This window comes from Centroberyx affinis, unplaced genomic scaffold (genome assembly GCF_046629955.1).
Source record: "Centroberyx affinis isolate AG114_WGS23_722 - 3 ecotype Tasmania unplaced genomic scaffold, CSIRO-AGI_Caff_v1 ptg010258l_1, whole genome shotgun sequence".
Taxonomy (NCBI): domain Eukaryota; kingdom Metazoa; phylum Chordata; class Actinopteri; order Beryciformes; family Berycidae; genus Centroberyx; species Centroberyx affinis.
The window spans coordinates 213,156-236,054 of NW_027284783.1; the positions used below are offsets into that span (position 1 = coordinate 213,156).

At 46.7% G+C, this 22,899-nt stretch overlaps 1 protein-coding gene across 3 annotated transcripts; it reads left to right on the forward strand.

Moving 5' to 3' along the window:
• Window positions 1-22,458, forward strand: LOC139640688 (SLIT-ROBO Rho GTPase-activating protein 1-like). 3 transcript variants are annotated; one of them, XM_071514875.1, is made up of 24 exons: window positions 1-67; window positions 6,750-6,945; window positions 7,409-7,463; window positions 7,582-7,689; window positions 9,052-9,114; window positions 9,662-9,859; window positions 9,975-10,103; window positions 10,581-10,802; window positions 11,182-11,283; window positions 13,268-13,465; window positions 13,552-13,636; window positions 13,745-13,772; window positions 13,899-13,932; window positions 14,041-14,101; window positions 14,961-15,038; window positions 15,133-15,267; window positions 16,172-16,277; window positions 17,472-17,696; window positions 18,259-18,338; window positions 18,868-19,048; window positions 20,011-20,142; window positions 20,970-21,312; window positions 22,006-22,142; window positions 22,233-22,458. In XM_071514875.1, the coding sequence occupies exons 1-24, from the start codon at window positions 1-3 to the stop codon at window positions 22,456-22,458; spliced, it is 3,189 nt and encodes a 1,062-aa protein (XP_071370976.1). The 3 variants fall into 3 exon arrangements, with proteins under 3 accessions (XP_071370976.1, XP_071370974.1, XP_071370975.1); XM_071514873.1 differs by having other exon boundaries at window positions 20,011-20,151; window positions 22,006-22,458; XM_071514874.1 differs by having other exon boundaries at window positions 22,006-22,458.
• Window positions 22,459-22,899: the final 441 nt, after the last annotated feature.

A 22,899-nucleotide genomic window follows, 5' to 3' on the forward strand; every position in this document is an offset into this window, starting at 1 on the left:
ATGTCAAACTCAAACAAAAGCAAGAAGGACAAAGAAATCCTCGCTGAATACGAGAGCCAAGTGAAAGGTAAGAATATCATCATTATTATTATGATTATTATTATTAGAATGACTGTTACTGGTGTTAACCCAGTGGCCATCTGGAAGGCATTGCATAGTCACACCCACCTTTACTCACCTATATACACACACACAAGCACACAAACCAGCTATAAACACACACTCAGACACACACACACACACACACACACACACACACCTGCCTGCCAGCATCCACTACCCAGTGCCTATGCAGCTGAATTCAGCCCAGCAGACCTCGTTTACCAGTGTGTGTGTATGGGAGCTGACACCTCACCATGAGACGTCAGTATTTTTCTGGGTTCATCCTGAGTGCTGCACGGCGCCCGAGGGGGGTGTGGAGGAAGGAGGACGGGTGGGGGGGTGGGGGGGGGGCGTAGTAGGGGAGGAAGAGGAGGATGGGGATGGGTTGGGGGGGGGGGGGGGGGGCGATGAGGGGGGTGCGAGCGGGGGCGTGGGGGGGTAGTCTGCGGAGCCCTTGATCTCTCTCAGCCATGTGTAAGAGCGGGGTGTGTGTGTGTGTGTGTGTGTGTGTTTGCCAGCGACGGCGTGCCCACAGTCAAGTGGGTTCCACCGGCTGCCTGTCTGAAGACCTCCGGCTAGTGTGTCCTCCACTCTCTCTCTCTCTCTCTCTCTCTCTCTCTCCCTCTCTCTCTCTCGCTCTCTAATGAGCAACATCTCCGGCCCGTCTGGGAGTATCCAGCCGCTCTATTGGTATTCCTCTGAGGCTGTGACTGCAGCAGGCTCCCCTGTGTGTGTGTGTGTGTGCGTGCGTGTGTGTGTGTGTGTGTGTGTAGCCTGAGCACCCCCCCCCCCCCCGGATCCATGCGTGACTTCCCGAGGTGTGATGAGGACGATGATGATGATGATGGGGACACATGGAGATGATGATGATGATGTCTGCCAAACTCGACCGACGGCTGCCATGGTTACGGTGTGACCGTGGGACACCCCCCCCCCCCTCCACCCTCAGCGCCATGGTTACCGTCACCCCCATACCGATGCCTCAAGGGTGTGGAGTGTGTTTGTGTGTGTGTGTGTGTGTGTGTGTGAGTCAAATGGCCTTTTCAAACCGCAGCTCTAATCAGTGTCTGTGCCACATCTGCCCCATCGTCTGAACATACGCTCCCTTTTCCCTGGCTGTGTGTGTGTGTGTGTGTGTGTGTGTGTGTGTGTCATCTTAAAAGTCTCACCTGCTAGAGACCTGCGGGCTCCACTGGAATGCCTAACCACTCAAAATGGCTGACCTTTTACTATTGCAATGAAGAGCGCTACATGCTTTGGACTCTTATCCGGCCTGCAAATTTCCCCAGTTTTGGGGTTTTTTTTCTGACGGGAAGTTGACGAGGCCTTCCATCCTGCTCTCTCTCTCTCTCTCTCCTCCACAGTCTTTCGGCTCGGTCTCTCTCTCTCTCTCTCTCTCTCTCTCTCTCCACATGGCTGTTCACACTTGTTCGTACATACTCGGTTGTCACCTACGCCCACACCATCGCTTAGCTTCTAAAAAGGAAGAGCTCTCACTATTCACCCCGAAAGGCGCACACCACCTCGCCGTGGGCAGATATTAAAGCCGATGACGGAAACAGAGGAATGTGTGTGTGTGTGTGTGTGTGTGTGTGTGTGTGTTTACACTACGGCGGATACCTTCCTGATCAGCACATGCACACGCCACTTTTTTTTTTTTTTCCCCCGTTCACAGATACAGGCGGAGGGGAGGCTTCATTCAGGAGGGGGCGAGTTCTCTCCTCCTCTTCTTTTTGCACGCACAATTACTCTCTCTCTCTCTCCTGCTTCCCTCTCCCTCATCCTTCACCCCCGCTGTGCTCTTTCTGTCAGTGCGGCACACTGTGTGACAAGACTCCCCCCCCCCCCCGGTCCTCTTCCGTATCGCGCGCGCACACACACACACACACACACACACACACAACGAATCGACACAGAGACTTTGAGTGATTAGATTTAATGGAGAGTAGTGGAGAGCATTACAGCCCCCGAGTGTGCGTCTGTTTATGCGTGTGTGTGTCTGTGTGCATACATGCCTGTGTGTGTGTGTGTGTGTGTGTGTTCCTCGCTCTGGCAGGTGGCCAAAACACACTCGGGGATGCCCTGCATTGTAATGACCACTCGGCTAAAGCCCGGCTCCTCCGCTGGCTCTCTTGCGTCCTATCGCCTCTTGGCAGGAGCCGAACGTATAGATCTGCATTGTAACTATGTGCCTTCCAAGTCTGCCTCCCCTCTCCGGCTCCTGATTGGCCGATGCAGTAGGTGGTGTGTAATGTATACACAGGAGGTGGCCGCTCTCTCGCGATGAGGTGGGGTGCATCCACTGAGGTGAGAGCCCGTGCACAAGGTAGCACAGAGATTACGCATACTGCTGACAATACATATTTGTGTGCTCGATAACACCCGAACCGCCCCCCCCCCCACCCCCGATCCCGGCTTCCCCTTACGGTCCCGTCACCCCCCTTCTGCTCGGTTCCGAACGGGGCGGAGATGAGGATCGTCCTCGCCTAATGAGAAATGCAAATTGCGAGGAAAAGAAAAAAAAAGAAAAAAAGAAAAAGAAAAAAGGGGGGCTCTGCAGGGGGAGAGCAGATAGAGGAGAGAGAGCGAGGGAGAGACGGAAGGGGAAGAAGGCAGAGATGAAGCGCTCCATGAGTGTTTGCTCTGCTGCGGCTCTGTGTGTGTGTGTGTGTGTGTGTGTTTTTTTTTTTTTCTGCCTGCGTCTGCATGTAGGTGATTACTGACCTCACATCTGCATACCTGCAAGACGGAGGGATGGAGGGGAAATGAGAGAGAGAGAGAAAAAAACGAGGGAGGGAGGTGAAGGAATAGTGAGAGAGAAACACAGAATGAAGTGGGTGATGGTGACTCTTCGCTGAGTAAATGTTTTAGAGGGCTGTATCACAGGCCAGGATCAGAGTGTGTGTGTGTGTGTGTGTGTGCTCCTTAATGATTATCCAGCGGTACTCTGCCCTTGTGTCCTTGGACCTGGTCGCCATGGCAACGGCCACCTCCGAAGACAGCGTGAGCTTCCTGTTCCTGTTGGAGCGGTGACATCACATCACACACACGCACACACACACACACACACACACACACACACACACACACGGGCGTGCTCGCGGCGAAAGCGCACGTAGGGAAGGTCAGGGTAAGATGGGTGTGAAGAGTGATTCTGAACCAGTGAAGGATAATTAATGAATTAGTCACCTGCTTCATCACAAGCTGAAAGCAAAGACTCCCTCCGCCAGTCTGGGAGACGTGGAGGATGGAAGGAAGGGGAACGGAAGGAACCCAGTCATCTGCAAAGAACAGATGCGTCTTGTAAAAGAAAATTGCACAGTAATTGAAAATTGTACAGCGCTGACACGCAATATGAACTGTTAGGGTGAGAGATTGATTCCCCTCTCTTTCAGCCATCTTTCCCGCCTTTCTCCTGTCAACTATCAAAAGTGGAAATGCCAAAAATCCAATCACCTGTCAATCAAACAGTGTGGCAAATCTTTTTCCTTGGTTTCTCTGTTGATGAAGTTTGTCTGTTCAGCCATGGTGGCTATCACTGCTCATGCAAACTACCCAGTTCTTCTTCTGCTTATTCCAAATAAACTAGAGACATAAACCGCATCACTTCCTGTGTACCAGAGGATTTTTCCCAGGAAAGACATACCAGACACCAGGTGTTCAGAACAGCAAATGGAAATGCTTTCATGACCTGGATATAGGCAGTGGTGGAAGAAGTACTGAGATCTTTTACTTAAGTAAAAGTAGCAATACAACAATGTAAAGATACTCCATTACAAGCAAAATGTACTTAGAGTATCAAAGTAAACGTACTCATTATGCAAACTGTCCCCATTTAGAGAGTTATATTTTTCATAAATTATTGGAATATTAATACTGATTTATTGACATACATGTGCATGTAAGCAGCATTTTAAAGTTGTCAACGTGAAGTTAATTTTAACAATTTAGCTATACTTTTGGGTAGCCTAATCTATAACAATGCTATTTTATAGTTATTTTATAAAGATGATCAAATGTTTTAAATATAAAATATTGATCTGAAAAGTAACTAGTAACTATAGCTGTGAAATAAATGTAATGGAGTAAAAAGTACAATATTTCCCTCTAAAATGTAGTGGAGTATAAGTACAAAGTAGCATAAAATGGAAATACTCAAGTACAAGTACCTCAAAATTGTACTTAAGTACAGTACTTGAGTAAATGTACTTAGTTACTTTCCACCACTGGATATAGGTTGAATCACTATTGTGTTATAGCAATTTGCGATAGAGATACAGCAAAATTGACATTTATTGATATGATATTGACTTTCATACATTTTCATACTGTGACCTTCCACAGTTCAGATGCCATGACCCCCAATGTTTACCATTCCCCCAGCGAAAAAACCCAAACCAACCCCCCGGGGTGCTTTGAGAAACCTGCATCGTATTGATTTCTTCATGAAACGAATCGATCCTCTGCGCCAGGTAGACGCTCTGCATAATGCTCTCCCCTCATCGGAGCGTTTTGCCACATTGTGCTGTGAGTGTAGCCTCTCTGATCAAAGATGGGTGAGCGGCGTGGCCGGGGTGCTGCGGGGACACCGGGGGAGGCTTCGAGGGACCGGGGGAGCGCCTCACACATCAAAACGCTAAAACGCAGCAGACGTCCCCCTTTCACGTTCAATTCACTCTGATCCAAGCCGAGGAGATCCATTGACGAGGCGAGATATAATCTTATTCTGCCAGTCGTGATTTTTTTTTCATATGAAGTATTATACGCTTCCCCTCCCTCTCTCCCTCTCTCTCCCGCTGTCTCTAATCTCTTATAATTACTGATGACGAAGGCTGTCCATTTTTCTCTTAGGAGTCACCTTGGACTTGAACATCCTCTGACTGCAGTAACATTAAGTAACAGACACACACACACACACACACATATACACAAATACACACACACACACTGAGTCCTACAGTCTGCATGGTAATGCATGGCTGCACGCTTCACTGGTTGTGCTGTTTCAGAGCGCTGGATCTATCTGCAGCAGGAGGGAGAGGAGAGCGCTAGGAGAGAATACACAATGATAACCCCCACCTCTCTCTCTCTCTCTTCCTCTCTCTCCTTCTCATTTATTCCTCTCTCTGTGCCGCTCACTCTGTCTTTTGCTGTCTATCCACACTGCCTCATCCTTTCCTCTGTTTTCTCACATTTTCTCTTATTTGTATGGCACCAACTCTTTCCCTCTCTCTCTCTCTCTCTCTCTCCTTCACTGTCTTGTGTCTCTCGCTCTCTCTCACACACACACACACCAATCCCCGGGGGACCCTATCCACTCCACTACCTGTTGTCTTGGCAACCACACACTGTGTGTGAACCATGTGACGAGGAAGGTGAAGACAAGAGCTCAGATCTGCCGCATCGACACGCATGCACACACCCGCGCGCGTGCACACGCACAGACACAAACGCATACACAGCTGCACACACACACACACACACACAGACACACACACAGTTTCACCGATACGGTTCATAGAGATCCCCATAGAATACTGCCATGGCCTTTAGTCTCAGCAAGTCTTTGCAACTCATCCATTATTGTGTTTCTGTGTGTGTTTGTGTTTGTGTGTGTGTGTGTTTTTATACCAGTATGTAAGTATATTTGCTGCTCACTCAGTTGATTCTGGCATGGTTTTTGCCAGTTAGCTTTCTAATTCAAAATGGCTGCTATTTCATGTTGTTCCCATATACAGTTATAAGTAAGTAATATACAGTTATAAGTAATAATCCACAGCATTTTGATATAAATGAATGTCAGTTTTGCTACTCTAATCACTGACTGACATAACAATCTTCATCAAAAGAGACTCCAAGGAAAAGATTGGAGTTCTACTTAAACAAATGTCTTGGAGGCAGAGCTGCTCTGGAGGCAGAAAGAATCTCATTGGTTGAGAAAATCTTAGTGGGCGGAGCCAAAGAACCTCAGTTTTAAGAGCGCTAACTAGCAAATTGCAAAGAAGGAACTCGGGTCAAAATAGAAATAAAAATATAAATGACAAATACTTCTTTTTTGTCACCATGACATTCATGAGGTTGGAAGGTCAGCAGCAAGCTAACTAGCTTACCTAGATAGCTGTAGGCTAGTATGGCTAGTTTGAACTTGGAAGGTCAGCTAGGCTAACTAGCTAACATAGATTCATAATATTAGCTTCCTCCTCTCTTACCTCTTACCTCTTGGACTGGGCTTCAGTCTAATGTTACTTAGCCAGAAAACTGTGGTTCTTTGTCTCCACCCATTGAGGTTTACTTCAACCAATGAGATTATTTCTGCCTCCAGAGCAGCTCTGCCTGTGAGAAATGTTTGTAGAACTAAAACTACAATCAACAGAAGCACCACATCAGTGACTGCTTAGCACCAAAGATGTCACCAAAAAAAACAAAAAAAACAAGAAACTTGCGGATTACCACTTTAAGGGTTGCTAAAAAAATTGGATTTGAGAGATTACAGTGCAATGATTATATTATTATTTCAATATTTTTGCTGTTGTATGTACACAAAGTAGCCAATGTGTCTAATGTACATCTTCCATCTGTGTGTTTATGCATGTTCGTGTGTTTGTGTGTATTTGTGTGTGTGTGTGTGTGTGTGTGTGTGTGTGTAGATGTGCGGGCCCAGTTGGTTGAGCAGCAGCGATGTCTGGAGCAGCAGACAGAGATGCGGGTCCAGCTGCTCCAGGACCTGCAGGACTTCTTCAGGAAGAAGGCCGAGATTGAAACGGAATATTCCAGGAACCTTGAGAAGCTGGCCGAGAGGTTCATGGCCAAGACCCGCAGCACTAAAGACCATCAGCAATACAAGTAAGGAGGATGTGTGTGTGTGTGTGTGTGTGTGTGTGTGTGTGTGTGGGGGGGGGGGTTTGTTTGTTTGTTTGTTTGTAAGCATGCACACACTTAATTCACTGGGATTAATGTCTACTTCACCTAAATTAACGTCTTCATAGAATAGTAAGTGTAATTGTTTATGCAGGGGGTATAATTGGCAGTAATTGGTCATGCTGTGTGTGTGTGTGTGTGTGTGTGTGTGTGTGTGTGTGTGGGTGTGTGTGGGGTTTATGCTTGCGTACTTGTGCTTCCATTTGTGTGTGTTTGCACGCGTGTGTGTGTACAGTACATATGAGGGTTTTATGCTTGTGTACTCACGCTTTTGCATGCATATGTGCATGTTTGCGTGAGCGTGTGTGTGTGTGTTTGTGTGTGTTTGTGTGTGTGTGCTGTGTGTGTATGTTTAACCTATTCCTATCTCTCTCTCTCTCTCTTCCAGAAAGGATCAGAACCTGCTGTCTCCGGTGAACTGCTGGTACCTGCTGCTAAACCAGGTAGATCGTGTGTGTGTGTGTGTGTGTGTTTGCTTTCGTGGGAGCATATTTTAATAGGGAGTGTGTAAACATCAATGCCTTAATTTCCTCCATCTCTCTCTCTCTCTCTCTCTCCCAGGTGAGGAGGGAGAGTAAGGACCATGCCACCCTCAGCGACCTCTACTTGAACAACGTCATCACCCGCCTCACCCACATCAGCGAGGACTCGGCCCGCCTGCTTAAGAGGGTGAGCCAGACCATAAAAGGATTCTGAGCTTCTTGTCTTTCAATTTGACCAATTTCATACCAAAAGTTCAGTGTTTCCCCTCAGAATTGTATTCTTGTCAGGGTGGAAAAGCCTCTGAAACAGCATTTAGACCATCATGTGACACTAAAACTAAAACAATCCACACCTATAAGACTGTTGGCTGTATGCGAAATGCACCTACAATATTGTCCACTTCCACTTTGATCCCATTTCTCTCTGCCTTTAGAGCAGTGGCAGTGCATACAGTATGCATACAGTAATGGTTTGTGAAGTCAAGCATGCTCTCCGGCTGCACGAGGGAAGAGGGAAGACGGAAAATCTAATAAATCCTTTCATTTTCTTTACATGTGTAATTTGTAACCCAAAAAAAAAAAAAAAAAAGCCCTACTTCATGAATGTGTAATTACAAAGCTTCCGAACATCAGTATGCTGCCGGGATTCAGCGCAGATCACAGGGGGGGGGAACGGTTTTCCGATAGGACCGAAGCGGGGGAGTCGTCGTTTTTGGGCAGAACTCTAGTTACCGTAGGCTTGTTTATTTTTTTATTTTTTTTTATACGGCTTCTTTAAGTATGGGAGAGGAGGTGTATTAAAGGGAGTTGATTCTAATGAAAAGTAAAGTCTATATTCCCCGGAGCTATGTTGGGGCCGCCTTGGAGTTTAGCAAATTAAACACACACACACACACACACACGCCTCCAAGTTTAGCTCGGCGCGTTCATTATTAATCTCTGTTCCGGCTCGTCTTTTATTCATGCTAACTAAAGTGCAGAGGGTGCTGGGAGCCATGTGCTGCACGGCCGAAAACTCTTGACGCGCTCGGAAGAACGGATGATTTTCTGGGACCCGAGAGCCGAGAGCCCCGGGAGGAGACGGGGGCCGGCTGGCTTCGGTGGCCATGACAACGCCGACAGCCCCGTGGCCATGGCGACGGGGGCTCAGCTGATCTTTCCTCAGCGGGCGCTATGGGAACAGGATTCATCCATTCTGGGATTCCACAGTCATTTAGCATAATGCAATATTAATGCGGCACCGCGCTGCCACATAACTCCTTCCCAAAGCGGCCGGGGCCTGTTTAATGCATGAGACAGGAATTCGGTTTGCGCGCAGGCATGGCGGAGGCTCAGGAGTCGGGCTCGGCTCGTTTCATTTAGGAATTCATTTGTTTGTGTGTGGCTTCATCCGTTTATTTATCCGGCTTGATTGATCAGCAGGGCCTATTCGCACTGAAGTCCTGTCTGACTGGGAGCTTCTGTGGGGTTTTGCCTGCTTTCTGCGCAAGGGTGCGATAACTTTCTCTTTCCCTCTCTCCTCCTCTCCACCGTTTTCTCCCACTTTCAGAGTAAAGAGATCACCTTTCAGCTGCAGGAGGACCTGATGAAGCTTCTCAATGAGCTTTACACCGTAAGTGACGCGAACTTCGGCTTTAATACCGGAAGGGCCGGTGGATTTTGGGAGTCTAAAGAAGGCCAGCACACCCTCAATTGAAATCTGATTTGTACATAAAGTGGATCGTGGAGAAGTCATGAAGGGACATTTTGAAAGCTGCAATATCTCAGTTCTAAAAGCCATAAAATTGCCATGAATTTGATCCTGAGCATTTTCAAATCCTCATTGCTTCTTCTCTGTATCCTTAGTTTCTACCTTCCAAGTCAAAGTGAGCACCATGATGAAGCTATGTTCTTTCTCAGATGATATTTAGCAGGTCTGCCAGGAGCCATGAAGGAGAAAAGTTGCTGATTATTGGCCGGCTAATGTCAAGGTTTATTTTAGCTGCGAGTGCCGGCCTTAAAAGCCTCTTGTCTAAATAAGTAAAGACTGGAAATCAGCTCAGAGTGGACCTGATAACCTTGACGAATACAAAAAAACAGTAGGCCATGATGTAATGTTTGCTTTTCAGTGTTTATGCCCCGCCTTGCTCAGAGATGCATTGTGGGCTGTGGTTACCTAGGTGATGAAGACGTACCACATGTACCACGCGGAGACGATCAACGCGGAAACCAAGCTGAGGGACGCGGAGCGCCAGGAGGGGCGCGTCAAGGGCGTGACGGGGACGTCCGGAGGGGTGGAGCCTGTGTTCGGCCTGCGGATAGAGGAGCGCCACCAGAGACGCAACGCCGCGCGCAAGATGGAGAAGATGAGGGAGAAGGTGCGGAATACCGAGAAGGGACATGCCTGGGAATTCCGGGAACACATTCTAGCCAAATTCCTGGTTATATTCTCCGCATTTTCACCTCCTCTTCCTCTCTTTCTCTTCCCATCAGAGGAAGGCTAAGTACTCAGAGAATAAACTGAAGACTCTAAAAGCCAGGAATGAGTACCTGCTGACTCTGGAGGCGACCAACGCCTCTGTGTTCAAATACTACATCCATGATCTGCCTGATATTATAGACGTGAGTACACAGACGCACACAGACTGATTGTAAATAGGGTTTCATCCAGTATGGGTGTTTGAATGCCAATACAGAGATTTTTGGATTCATATTTTGCGGAGTATAATTAAATTTGACCATTGTCATGCCAAAAAAATCCAAGAAATAACAATAATTTAATGTTTCCTGTAGAATTTTATGCTTGTCAGGGTGGAAAAGCCTCTAAAACAGCATTTAGACCATGGGACACTAAAACTCTCCATTGAAAGCCATTCATTAAAGGTTTTGCAGTCTGATGAAAATGTAAAATCATATCCTCACCTCCATCATATTATCAGTGGACAACAATGTCAGATAGATCGTCAAACTGATATATCTGTCTGACCCCAATCCCTACATTGTGAAAAAAGGTATTCAAGTATGCATTTATTATTCCTTATTTCCCACTAATATAATGACTCCTCTTGTATTCCCTCTCTCCCCCCCTCCCCATCTCAGTGCTGTGACCTAGGGTACCACTCCAGTCTGAGCCGGGCGCTGAGGACCTACCTGTCGGCCGAGCTGAGCCTGGAGGCGTCCAGGCGGGCGGGGCTGGAGGTGCTGGAGGGGGCCGTGGAGGGCCTGGACCCGGCCCGCGACCGGCAGCGCCTGCTGGGCCTCTACCCCACCGCCTTCTGCCCCCCCTCGCGCTTCAGCTTCCAGGCCCACATGGGCGACACAGTCAGTACATTGTGCGCCGCGGCGTGTTTGCGCGCATACCAGGGTTCCCGCAGGCTCAGGGAATTACAGGAATATGTGGAATTTTGGAGAGATGTGTTCCAGGCAGGGGAAGTCAGGGAATGTGATGAATTCTCTGTGTGTGAGGGAATATCTGGGAACTTTAAAGGAAAAGAGCAGAATGTACTTTACAGCTTGTTTGATACATTTATTGCATTAGAAGGTGATTTTCAGCTGTTTTAATACATTGTATAACATAGTATATTTAAATGACAACAGTCTTAAAGATGTTAACACACATTTATTCTAGCATATGCAAGTTTTTCCCCCCTCTGGACTGTAATTGGCTGATTGTCTTGCTGTTTGTCCCTCTTCCTGTCAGGTGACCCAGATCGCTGCCCAACCACAAGTCCAGGCTGAGCTCACACTCCGCCTTACACAGCTCCAGACCCGCCTGGCCTCTCTAAAGATAGAGAACGAGGAGGTGAGAAACACACACTCACTCACACACACACACACACACACATACTCAGTGTGCAGAAACACCACAGCAATGAGTGCTGAGCACCAAAGATGAAGACAAATAAAAAAATAAAAAAAACGAGAACTTTGCAGATTACCAATTAAAATGTATTTCTGACAGTCACAGCACTCAAAGTTATGATATGGTAATTTAGATGGAAGTGAATGGGGTGATAAAGTAGCAGATGTACTTGCTAAAAATAAACTTCTGTCATCTGAAAGCAACTTCTACACACGCTTCTTGTCATGCTGTATTCTATGGAGCGCAAAGTGTCGTGGAGCAGATTGGAGAGTGTGTGGTGCGCAGAGAGGGCAGCTGTTAACTCACCCTGAAGGGCATAAAAATGCTGATAGAGTGTGGATTAATGAGCTGCATCTGCACGTCTCAGCAGTGTACAAACACACACACACACACACACACACACTCATACAGACAAGCACGCCCTGATTATCATATACAAATAAAAACACTTTTACGCCCATCATCCTCACTGTAAATACAAACACACTTTGCATACGTAGTGTACATAAACACATGAACACATATGGCTCATCAAGCACTGGAAGTGAAACTCCACCCTAAAACAAGCAATTACAAATTCATGATTCATAATTTTCAACTCATGAGTCATAAAGTCTTGTTTAGTTTGGAGATTTAAATCTTTCCCAAAGGTATAAACTAGAGAATCGATACACTAATAGTTTTGACACTTAAATGGCTAGATGCCATCAGTCTGTCCGATTTCAACTTTGTTGTTAAGAAATCGTCTTTTATTCCTGAGTTCCTTGTGAAATATTACATGACACACAAGCTTTAGCGAGTTCCCACCAATCGGAATCGTTGCTGTTACCATAGAAACCTGCGCCAAAGTTGTGCATGGTGGGTAGGTAGATCACAGTGAAGTGACGTTGGTCGGCTAGTAACCTGTATTGGTGATTGGCATGGCTCCTCCATGGTTTTACTGTCAGACGTGATGTCTTTGTTTGAGGATGATGAAGAAGTAATCATTATTATGTTATTATTTAGTATCAGTGTTGAAAATGAGGGAGAAGGAATCAATGGCATCACTCGCAATGCTTCATTCCCTTTTAAAAAACGTTACGTACAGAGTCTTGTATCATTGCCTTTTTTTCATTTTTCATATCTGTATTTTTTCTGAATCTGTTGTCATACGCTCGTGATTCATCTCATTGCTGGCTAGTTCAGTTCAAAGCTTAAAGTCGAGATGAAATGAAAAATGCATTTTTAACCCTTTTAGATCACATCCCCGGTCATATCGTGCACCTATTTAACAATATATGCCAAAAAAAATACAAAAAATACATTTCTTTGTATTTTTATATCAAAATCCAATCATGTTTTCTTCCTGTAAAACAAAATATGCTGTGTGCTTACGTAAGCATGAACCAACCAATTTCAACCAATAATATCATGACATCCACCCATCAATCATTCTTCAACCTGGTGTGTGTGGAGCCAACAGTCCTCTGTAGCTCCGTTTCTCTCTGTAGCTCCGTATCGCACTAACCTCTAAGCCCCGCCCACCATTTAACGGTCCAATCAAATGCGAAGGATTTGATTTAAATCCCTCTTGTAACTGTACACCGCTCAAATATTCCGTTTCACTGGGAAATACGTCACAGTACAGAAGCTAAAGACGCTCTAACTTCCGTTTCAGTGGGACTTTAAAAGTCTTCATATCGAGATTTTCTGGAATGTCTATGGAGAAAATGAATATGGATTTTGCCTGTGGAACCGGGCCATTGAAAACGGGAGCGGCCATGTTTCAACTCTGTAAAGCATCTCCATAAAATATCTCTTGATATGACAGATTCTTCTAGCCTGACAAACCGTACCCATGTTTTCGAGCATGTACCCCTATAATCCAGTGAGTACACGCCGCTCCAAACCCTTGACGCTGAGTCCGGTCCTGTCCCCCTGCCAGGTGAAGAAGACCTGGGGTGCCACCCTGACCACCCTGCAGGACATGACGGTGCTGGACGACTACGACGTCTCCCAGAGCTTCACCCACAGCCCGTCCTCGGAGTCGGTCAAGTCCAGTGTGTCGGACGGCTACTTGAACAAGCCCAGCCTGACCAAGAGGAGGGCCAACCAGCAAGAGACGGAGCTCTTCTACTTCACCGTGAGAACACACCGGCACGTACGAGTGTAGACGAGCATATTACCGACATGCATTTCTACATTTTTGTCATATTTTCTCCTCCTCAGAAATTCCGTGAGTATCTGGAAGGCAGTAATCTCATCTCCAAACTCCAAGCCAAACATGATATACTGAAGAAAGCCATAGCAGAGGGTAAGACATGTCTTTCTCTTTCTGTCGCTCTCTCTCTTCTCTTTATGTATAGTACAGAATTCACTGCTGCCTGCCTTTCTGAAGCTCGCCTTGTTTCTGTATTTATAGGGTATAAGGCCGACATGCTGACTACCAGGTGAGACATAGAACATGTTTTTTTGTTGCAGTACAAATGTATTACTTTCCTTCCCACCATTTCCACTTTGAACTCTAAAATCCATGTAACCGGGACACTCCTCTCTCTCCTCTTTCTACTCGATAGTCGTGGGCGGAAGAACTCCCATAGCAAGCACCAGGTAGTGTTTCCCCACTATCAGGCTGATGTTTTGTGTGTGTGTGTGTGTGTGTCTGTGGGTGTGGTAATAGCTGACTGAATACTGTGTATCTCTCTGTAATGTTTATAGGACTCAACTAAAGCCATACCTTTGCTTGTGGAGAGCTGCATTCGCTACATCAACCTGCACGGTGAGTTAAACTCGCTTGCTTTCAGTTGACATCCTTTTGTTAAAGGAATACACCAAGTGTCTGGGAGATTGTCCTGTTGGTCAACTTACCAGTTAAGTGATGAGAACACAGACATCAAAATCATCCATGTGTCAATGTAGCTTATTGGCTCTGGTGCTCCATGCTAACACTTTAGCATACACTATGTTGAGTGAGAGTCGGCCACTAGCATTATAAAGTAAGAAGTAAGAAGATTGACATTTTAGTAAAATTAAAAGTTGCTAGTGGTTTCTATTATATGGCCTGTAGATTCATAAAATGAAATATAATGAACTCAATATTGCTGTTGTAGCCAGATTTATCTTTGGAACTATTTCAGGTGAGCAACCAGGTATTCATCCGCTGCGTAGTAATTTGTAGCTGTAGGCATACATAGTCTCCCATCACCCACCATGTTCACCTCCCGTGGAAATAGGAATGTAGTCTCTGCTAATTTAAAACATTATGTTCATTTTGTGTCATATTTCAAGTAAATTGTATCTCATATACAAAATTGCCAGACTTGGCTGCATATTGTTTAAGGTTACTTACCATTTAGCTGCTACAAGCTCTCGTTTTCTCACTTTTGAGATAATTCTAGTAGCCTATTATCACTCAACATAGTGTATGCTAAAGTGTTAGCATGGAGCACCGGAGCCAAAGATCTACCGGGGACACATTGATGATTTTGGGGTCTATGTTCTCATCACTTAACAGGTAAGTTGACCAATGTACAATCTACCAAAAAAGCTTGTACCTCGTCTTTTGAGTCAGTGGATTCAGATATTGGTGGCATACAACTTTACACTCATGCACACACACACCCCTCTGTTCCCAACAGGTCTCCAGCATCAAGGCATATTCCGGGTGTCAGGGTCACAAGTGGAGGTTAACGACATCAAGAACTCCTTTGAGAGAGGTGAGAGGTCAACTGGAAAATCTCCTTAAGGTCACATCATTGTCAGCCTCTTGTGGGTCGCGAGGACAATTAACTCAGTTTGTCTCTCGCCTAGGTAACGACCCACTGATCGACGAGGAGAGCAACCATGACATCAACTCGGTGGCTGGTGTGTTGAAGCTCTACTTCAGGGGGTTGGAGAATCCCCTGTTCCCCAAGGAGAGGTTTAACGACCTCATTTCCTGCGTCCGTAAGTGGCACTTCTTCTTCTTCAGTGTTGACGGGTAGCAATGCCTTTTAATGGAGATGTGTTTGTTTGTGGTGGTGTGTTACGGTTCGACCGATATGGCGTTTTGAAGGCCGATACTGATATTTTCTGGACTGAAGTCGCCGATAGCTGATATTTTGTGATGTTCAATATGTTTAAATTTGACCATTTTCATGCCAAAAAATTATAAGTATTCAGTGAAATTCTTTGGGTTAACATCTCCTTAAAGCAGGGTGACTCACCCCACCTATTGAAGGGTAGGGAAACCATGGGATACATTAGGCCTCTAAATGAAGAATTAATTCACAAAAAACATAATTGAGTTAAATGAGTAAAGTAAATGTACAAAAAAGTAACATTTCATTACAGTTTTTACAGACAGATATACTGGCAAACCAATATATCGGTGTAACCCTAGTGTGTGTATGTGTGTTTCTACCAGAGGGAGTTCTGCCAAGATCTTCTTCCACCTGACAATTTTGTGTTGCTTAAACCAACCTTATCACTTGGCATAACACTTGCCTCAACCTCAGTCTAAAATGTGACCCGTAACTATTGCGCTACTTTCATTGGTACATAAGCTGCTATCGTCAACACTGCCTGGTCGCGGAAATAAAAAATGAATCCCTGATTGCTCTATCCATCTCCCACCCACGCCCACCCCCTTTCCTTCTCCAATTTCTTTGCCTTTGTCTCTCTTTCGCGTCTCTTTGTGCTTCCGTAACTCACACTCATACACTCTATTCCACAGAGGAGATAGGGAGCCAGCTTCTCTCTGTTGCGCAGGCTGGTATTTCAGGATGTGTCAGTGTTACAGACACCTTGTGATATCTTGGGGAAAGATGACAGCTTGTGTGTGTGTGTGTCTGTGTGTTTCTTGCCGCAGGTATTGAGAACTTGTATGACAGAGCACAATGTATCCGTAAGATCCTGCTGGGCGTCCCGAGGGCGACGCTGGTGGTGATGCGTTACCTGTTCGCCTTCCTCAACCAGTGAGTGTCCACTTACACAAAACCACAGATCCAGTATGATCTCTCGTTAGCCGGCTGAATACCACTCACGGCCCCTGTTCTCCGCTTTTCCCCCCCGAGCACTTGTTCAGGAGAGGGCCGAAATTGGCTCGGCGTGAGGCGGGTTAGAAGTGCACACTCCGAGGACGGAGAGCTGATGAAGCCGAGCTCATTTCATCTCCGCAGCCTCTCAAACAAATATAGAATGAGAGAGCGAGGGATGGAGAGGAGGGAGGTGTGAGCAGGAGGGGGGGGGGGAGGGAGTGTGATGTGCAGGTGTGATGTACCAGCTGAATGTATTTGTGTGCATTTATTAGCGGGGTTATGAAGTGGATTCAGCGTTACTGTTATTTGTGCAGCTAAAACCAGAAGTTACACTGTCAAGGGGGAGTCATGAGATTTCATTTTGATCAGTATTTCACTTCCAGGTCCTGCGATGACTAGTAATCTTCACCCAGAGCCACAGATAGAGACTGGATGCTGCAAATTTTAGTTGTAGCAATGTTAAAGGTGCTATGTGTAGCGTTTTAACATCAATGAATCATTACTATATTAATTTTGAGACATTAGTATAATTACTGTAAACAAACAAGACCATCACTGAGAAGATTGGCAGCCTCTACCAGCCTCTGCGCTACGTTTTACATTGTGTGCCAGTGGGTCGGATTTGGCGGGAAATCTGCCGGGTTGCTTTACAGCACAAAACAGGAAGTGGGCGCTGTTCTTCCACAGCAAACAGCGAAGGATTTCAGAGTTTCTGGCGATGGCAGATGGTGGAAGGAGGGAAAGGCCGATGGGAAAATCACTTCCAACATGTTTATCCTCTATCCTCTTCAGTAAAGACAAAGACGCCAGGAAGGGGGTTTATGGGAAATGTAGTCTTAATTTCGTTAAACACTCGTCTCATTTGTTTACAGTGATTATACCAAGGCATCACAATTAATTTGACAGTGATAAATGCAGCACAAAGCACCTTTAACCTCACAGCTATCTTCCACAGCTATTGCTAACTCATTTGAGATTTTATACCACTTGAACTTTACAATGTAGCGCATCCCAACATGTTCAGGTCATTGGCATCGTTGCATTTTATTTTTACTTTACAGCCAATTCTAGTTCTAGAGAAGGATGAGCAACATGACGTTTATAGTAAAAGCCCTTTCACTTTTTGCGCAGCCTATCCCAGTACAGCGACGAGAACATGATGGACGCTGGGAACCTGGCCATCGTGTTCGGCCCCACTCTCCTGCCCACACCCGACACCCTGGACCAGGTGGCCTGCCAGGCGCACGTGAACGAGGTCGTCAAGACGGTCATCCTCCACCACGACAACATCTTCCCAGACACCAAGGAGCTCCCCGGGCCTGTTTATGAGAAGTGCATGACCGGAGACCAGTACTGGTGAGGAGCACACGGATCGTCACGTGGGAGGAGAAGCACTTAGTCATTCATATTCATTCACGTTCATTCATATTCATTTATTTCATTATTCACAAATCGTATTCAGCCTATTACAGCATCATTCCCTTTTGTAGCCTTTTTCCCCACTTTACGCCACGTTTATAGGCTGATGAGGATTTAGGGGAAAAGCTACTATGAAGGAAGCACCCAAAACCATCTACTGAAGGTGACTCCTCTCATGTGTACAAAACTCTCTCTAAGAGTCAGACCTGACACCTACCTATGTGTTGCATTCCTCTCTCCTTGCGGCGGTAATAAACAGGAAACGTTTGCTATCCCAAAAAAAAAAAAAAAAAAAAATAGCTGTGAAATAGCTGCTGGAGCTGTATTGTCACATAGACTTAGACTCTGTTAGTAGCCTTGTCTCCATCTGTGCATGTATCCTGCTTCCTTTGTTCCCATACGGTGTTCAATGGACAGTGTGCCTATCCACTGCTGACTGTAGCTCTCCCTCTCCTCTCCTCTCCTCCCTCCCTCCCTCCCCTCCTCCTCCTCCCCGCAGCGAGAGTCCGTTCAGCGAGCCGGGAGCGCTGGAGGAGGCCGAGCCCGACGGCGGCACCGAGACCCAGACCAGCGAGGAGGGTAGGCGCGACCCCTGACCTTCACACACACACACACACACACACACACACACACGAGCGCCCAGCGGGCTCCCTCTCCCGTCGCGCTCCGTCCCCTCGGTCTCCCCGGCGGAGAGCGGTTGCCATGGCAACAGCAGCCATGGAGACCGTGCCCCCCCCCCCCCCCCCATCCTCACCCCACCCTCTCTCTCTCTCTCTCTCTCTCTCTATCTTCCGTCCTCTTCTCTCTCTGTGTGGGGCAGGAGGGAGGTGGGGGAGCGAATTGATAGAAGAGACTTAAGCCCTTGGTGTTTTCTTTTTTATATATATATATATATATATATATATAGTCCCATGCTGTTTTCTCATTGGTTGAGCTTGGGGGAGACAATGCCTCGGAGACAGGTGATTGACAGGTTCAGGTTCACCTCTATTTTCACGTCTGGCTCTCGTCTTTATCTCCTCCTCCTCCTCTCGCTCTCTCTCTCTCTCTCTCTCTCTCTCTCTCTCTCTCTCTCTCTCTCTCTCTCTCTCTCTCCCCCCCCCCCCAGAGGGCGAGGCGGTGGAGGCGGTGGCGAGGTTCGACTACGTGGGCCGGTCGGGCCGGGAGCTCTCCTTTAAGAAGGGAGCGTCCCTGCAGCTGTTCCAGCGCGCGTCACACGACTGGTGGGAGGGGCGTCACAACGGCACCCACGGCCTGGTGCCTCACCAGTACATCATGGTGAAGGACAGGCGAGTGCACGGCTGAAGATGCTTCACACACACACACACACACACACACACACACACACACACACACACAGCCCACCAGGGATATCATAGTTTGGGATTTTTCATGAGGTTTTATATGTAGTTTTACATTTAAATTTCAGTTTAGTTTTAGTTCGTTTTCAATGGGGGTTTTAGCTGTTATTTTTCACAAATGTTTAGTCTAGTTTTAGTATTTTGGTAGGCATGGTATTTTTTATAGGTGTAATGATAGACGTTTAGAACAGGTATTTTGCATATGTTTGCAATGGGTATAGTGTAATATGAACAATAAATCATACCTGTCTTTTTAAAATGTATTTACATAAATTTTTCAATTAGCGTTCGCCGCTCAAAATTCACCCTCCTCTTTGACCTTCACATAAACAAAAAGACCAAAACTAAAAAACATTTCACGTATATTTGTATTTTATTTATTTATCGTTTTAGTTCAGTTTTAGTTTTTTTTTTGTTTTAATTTTTACTTCAATTTGCAATGCCTTTTACCACCTAGTTTCCATCTCAGTTTTAGTTTAGTATAATAACCTTGACACACACACACACATACACATACAATCCCTACTGTAAGTCTGCAGAATATTCATAAAGCCATTTCCATGTCAGTGATACCATTCAGAAACTCAGAAAGTCAGCAGGGGATGACGCAAACCATTTGCTAAGACAACAGCCCCACTTTAGTCCTTGTTAACTTCCTGAGTGGCCCATTTGATCCATTGACGAGTTGCGGTGATGGATTTGTTGCTCACTGGATTGCACACCTTGTTGATTAATGGACTTATTGACCGAGGGAGTCACTAACCACTTGCCATTGATCGATCGGTTAATTGATAATTGGTCTGTTTTGTTAGTTCAGCTCTCCTGTTTCCAGGGGCTGTGCCGGTGATTTGTCCTGATTGGTCGGTTAGAGTCTGTGCTTGTGGTCCTAGGGCGGACGCCATGTCGGACACGCTCAGTCAGAAAGCAGACAGCGACGGAGGAAGCAGCAGCACCGACGACAAGAGGTCCAGGAGCGAGCTGAGCTCCCCCACCGACATCAGACCGCCTGAGACCTATAACAGGTCTGTCATGTAAGACACCGTCCATCATCACAAGAGGTTAAAGGATAAGTCCGTCCATTTTCCATCTAGAGCCTTCTCTCCCTTCTAAAAATTCATGAGGATTTCATTTATTTATCATTTTTCATTTATTTCCTTAGCTCTAGACGCCATCCACTTTCATTCAACTGTTTTTGATAGGCCTCACCCAATGGGACCATTAAAAAAACATCTTTTGTGAATGAAAAGTAGTTCCTACCCAAATACATTTGGATGCTTCTGAATTGATGTACGCATTCAGAAAACCCTCATTGGACGAATGGGGTAAGAGGAAGAAGGAAGAAGGCAGAACAGCAATGATACAGCTGTGTATCAGCACAGTTCAAATTCAGAAAATAAAAATATAAAAAATACCTCTCCAAATGCTCAGCTAGTTTCACCGAAAACTATCTTTAATATCAGATAATATCAATATTAGAAGTCCACCTCATTTCAAGCCTCTCTGCTGAGAAAGATAGTTTTTCTACCTAGAAGTAGTTCCTATGAAATGGATTGGAATAAGGCGTTAGGTAAGCAAGCTTTACTCTTTGACATGTAAACTCACAAATCAGTCAGACCTAATGATAATAAAAAGTTTCTTATCTGCTACAAGACCTATTTCAAATTTGAGGAAAATAAAGGTCAAATGTAGGGCATCTATGAAATCCCTCTACAGGTTACAACATAAAAACACAGGAAAAATGGGCTTCACATTCACCACGGACTGAATCATGGCATCATCATCATCATCATCATCATCATCTATGGGCCGAGTGTTAACCTCAGCTAACGTCTGCGCCTCCCGTCGACAGCCACCGGAGGAAGCGGACGGACGGCCTGTTCCGCCGGCCCCTCGGCCGCTCCAACGACAGCCACTGCCACGGCAACGGGGGCGTGCTGGAGAGGAGCTCGCCGCCGGTGACGGGTCACTTCAGCCCCCGGGAGCTGCTGCTGGGACGGGGCCAGGGCCTGACCCCGCCCCTCGACAGCCCCGAGCGCCGCCGCCGCTCCGCCGCCGCCGTGACCATGACGGTGAGCCGGCACGACTCGCTGCGGAGGCCCGAGGACACGCCCATCCGCCGCTCCTGCAGCGGCCAGCACGGCTTCACCGACTCCCACCGCTCCAGAGCGCTGGACCCCGACACGCTGGCACAGGTACACACACACACACACAGATATAGTTATCACTTATCACTAAGCAAGATTTTCATGTAAAATCAGCCTAAATCACAAGGTGGGGCTGCAGCTAACTAACTGAGATGCTGTAGATTCACCCAAATGGAATTCTAGTGTTGGGGATGGACACTTTGGTAGTGTCTTGGGTATCTTGATAAAACCCCAAAAATCAATGATTCTCTGTTATCTGTTGCTCCGGTAGAGGAGACTGGAGAATTGTGTTTTTCTCTCTCTCCATTCACTGCCATTGTACGGAGGAACAGTCTGAAAATCACACTTCTAGCACATAGACGAACGCCAACAAAGCAGATTCTGACAATATCGAAAAAACTGGTCATTCTGCTGAATTTTGAAATGAACCGCTTTCTTTATGCTATTAAACCTTTCAGTTTGTAACACTGAAATTTAGCCACTACAATAAAGGCTTTTTAAATATTTCCTTCCTCTTGGTTCTATTTTTATATTTGGAGTGCCTGGATTGTCCTTTTGTTTGTAGCACTATTTTTTCCCCGTTTTCCAAGAGCACCCGATACATTTTTGATCCTAGTTTGACAATATAGAGCAACCAGTCATTTCCTTTTTCTTTTTTTTTCTCTGTCTTTTTCCCTGCTGCTCTCCATGTCCTCCTCCTCTTTTATTCCTCCCTCCTCTCCCTCCTCTCCCTGGCTGCAGGACATCGAGGAGACGGTGAGCGTGGCTCTGGGGGAGCTGCGGCAGCTGGAGCGGCAGGGCTGCAGGCCGGCTCCTGACGTGGTGCTGGACACTCTGGAGCAGGTGAAGAACGGCCCCGTCACCGCCTGCTCCTCCGAGTCCCCCAGCCCCCACAGCACCCCCAGCACCCCGGGCACGCCGGGAACCCCCGGCACCCCGGGGACTCCCGGCACCCCGGGCACCCCGAGTCCCCTCAGCCCGCTGAGCCCCATCAGCCCGCTGCCCGGACCTCCTCCCGGACCTCCCAGGCCGGCCAACCCCTCCCCGGACGCCCTGGGCTCTTTCAAGCCCGTGGCGGCCGCCCGGATGGGGGCTCCCCTGCGCCCCCCCGCCCTGAGGCCCAAACCCATGGTCCCGCCCAAGAGCAGCACCCCCCCTCTGCCCCCGCCGCTGGACAAATCTTGCACCATGTGAGCCAAACGAAGGCCGCAACGAGGCCGAATCAGGCCGACCCGGGCCAAAAATGGGCCAGAAGAGGAGATCAGGGTACTGCTTACTGTTTATAATCAAAATGAGGGTAGAAATGGTAGGACAGAGAAAAAGGGTTTTACTGTAGTAATAAAATATAATATATGACATGATCTATGATATGATATGCCATGATATTTATGTGTTGTCAGGTTGGTGTGTACTCTCTTGGTGTGTAGGAGTTTACTTTCTCCATGTATTGAAGCATTTATCAAAGGTTAGCTAAAAGAACTGCTGATAGGGAGGAGAGGTACAGGAACGAGCCGAGGCAGAGCATCCTGTCCTGTATAAGAGATCTAGGCAGACACATGGGGAGTGTAGTTTGGCTCCAGTAAAAATGTAGTTTCAGTGATGTGAACGTTGGCTGTACTGTCATAAAGATAGGCC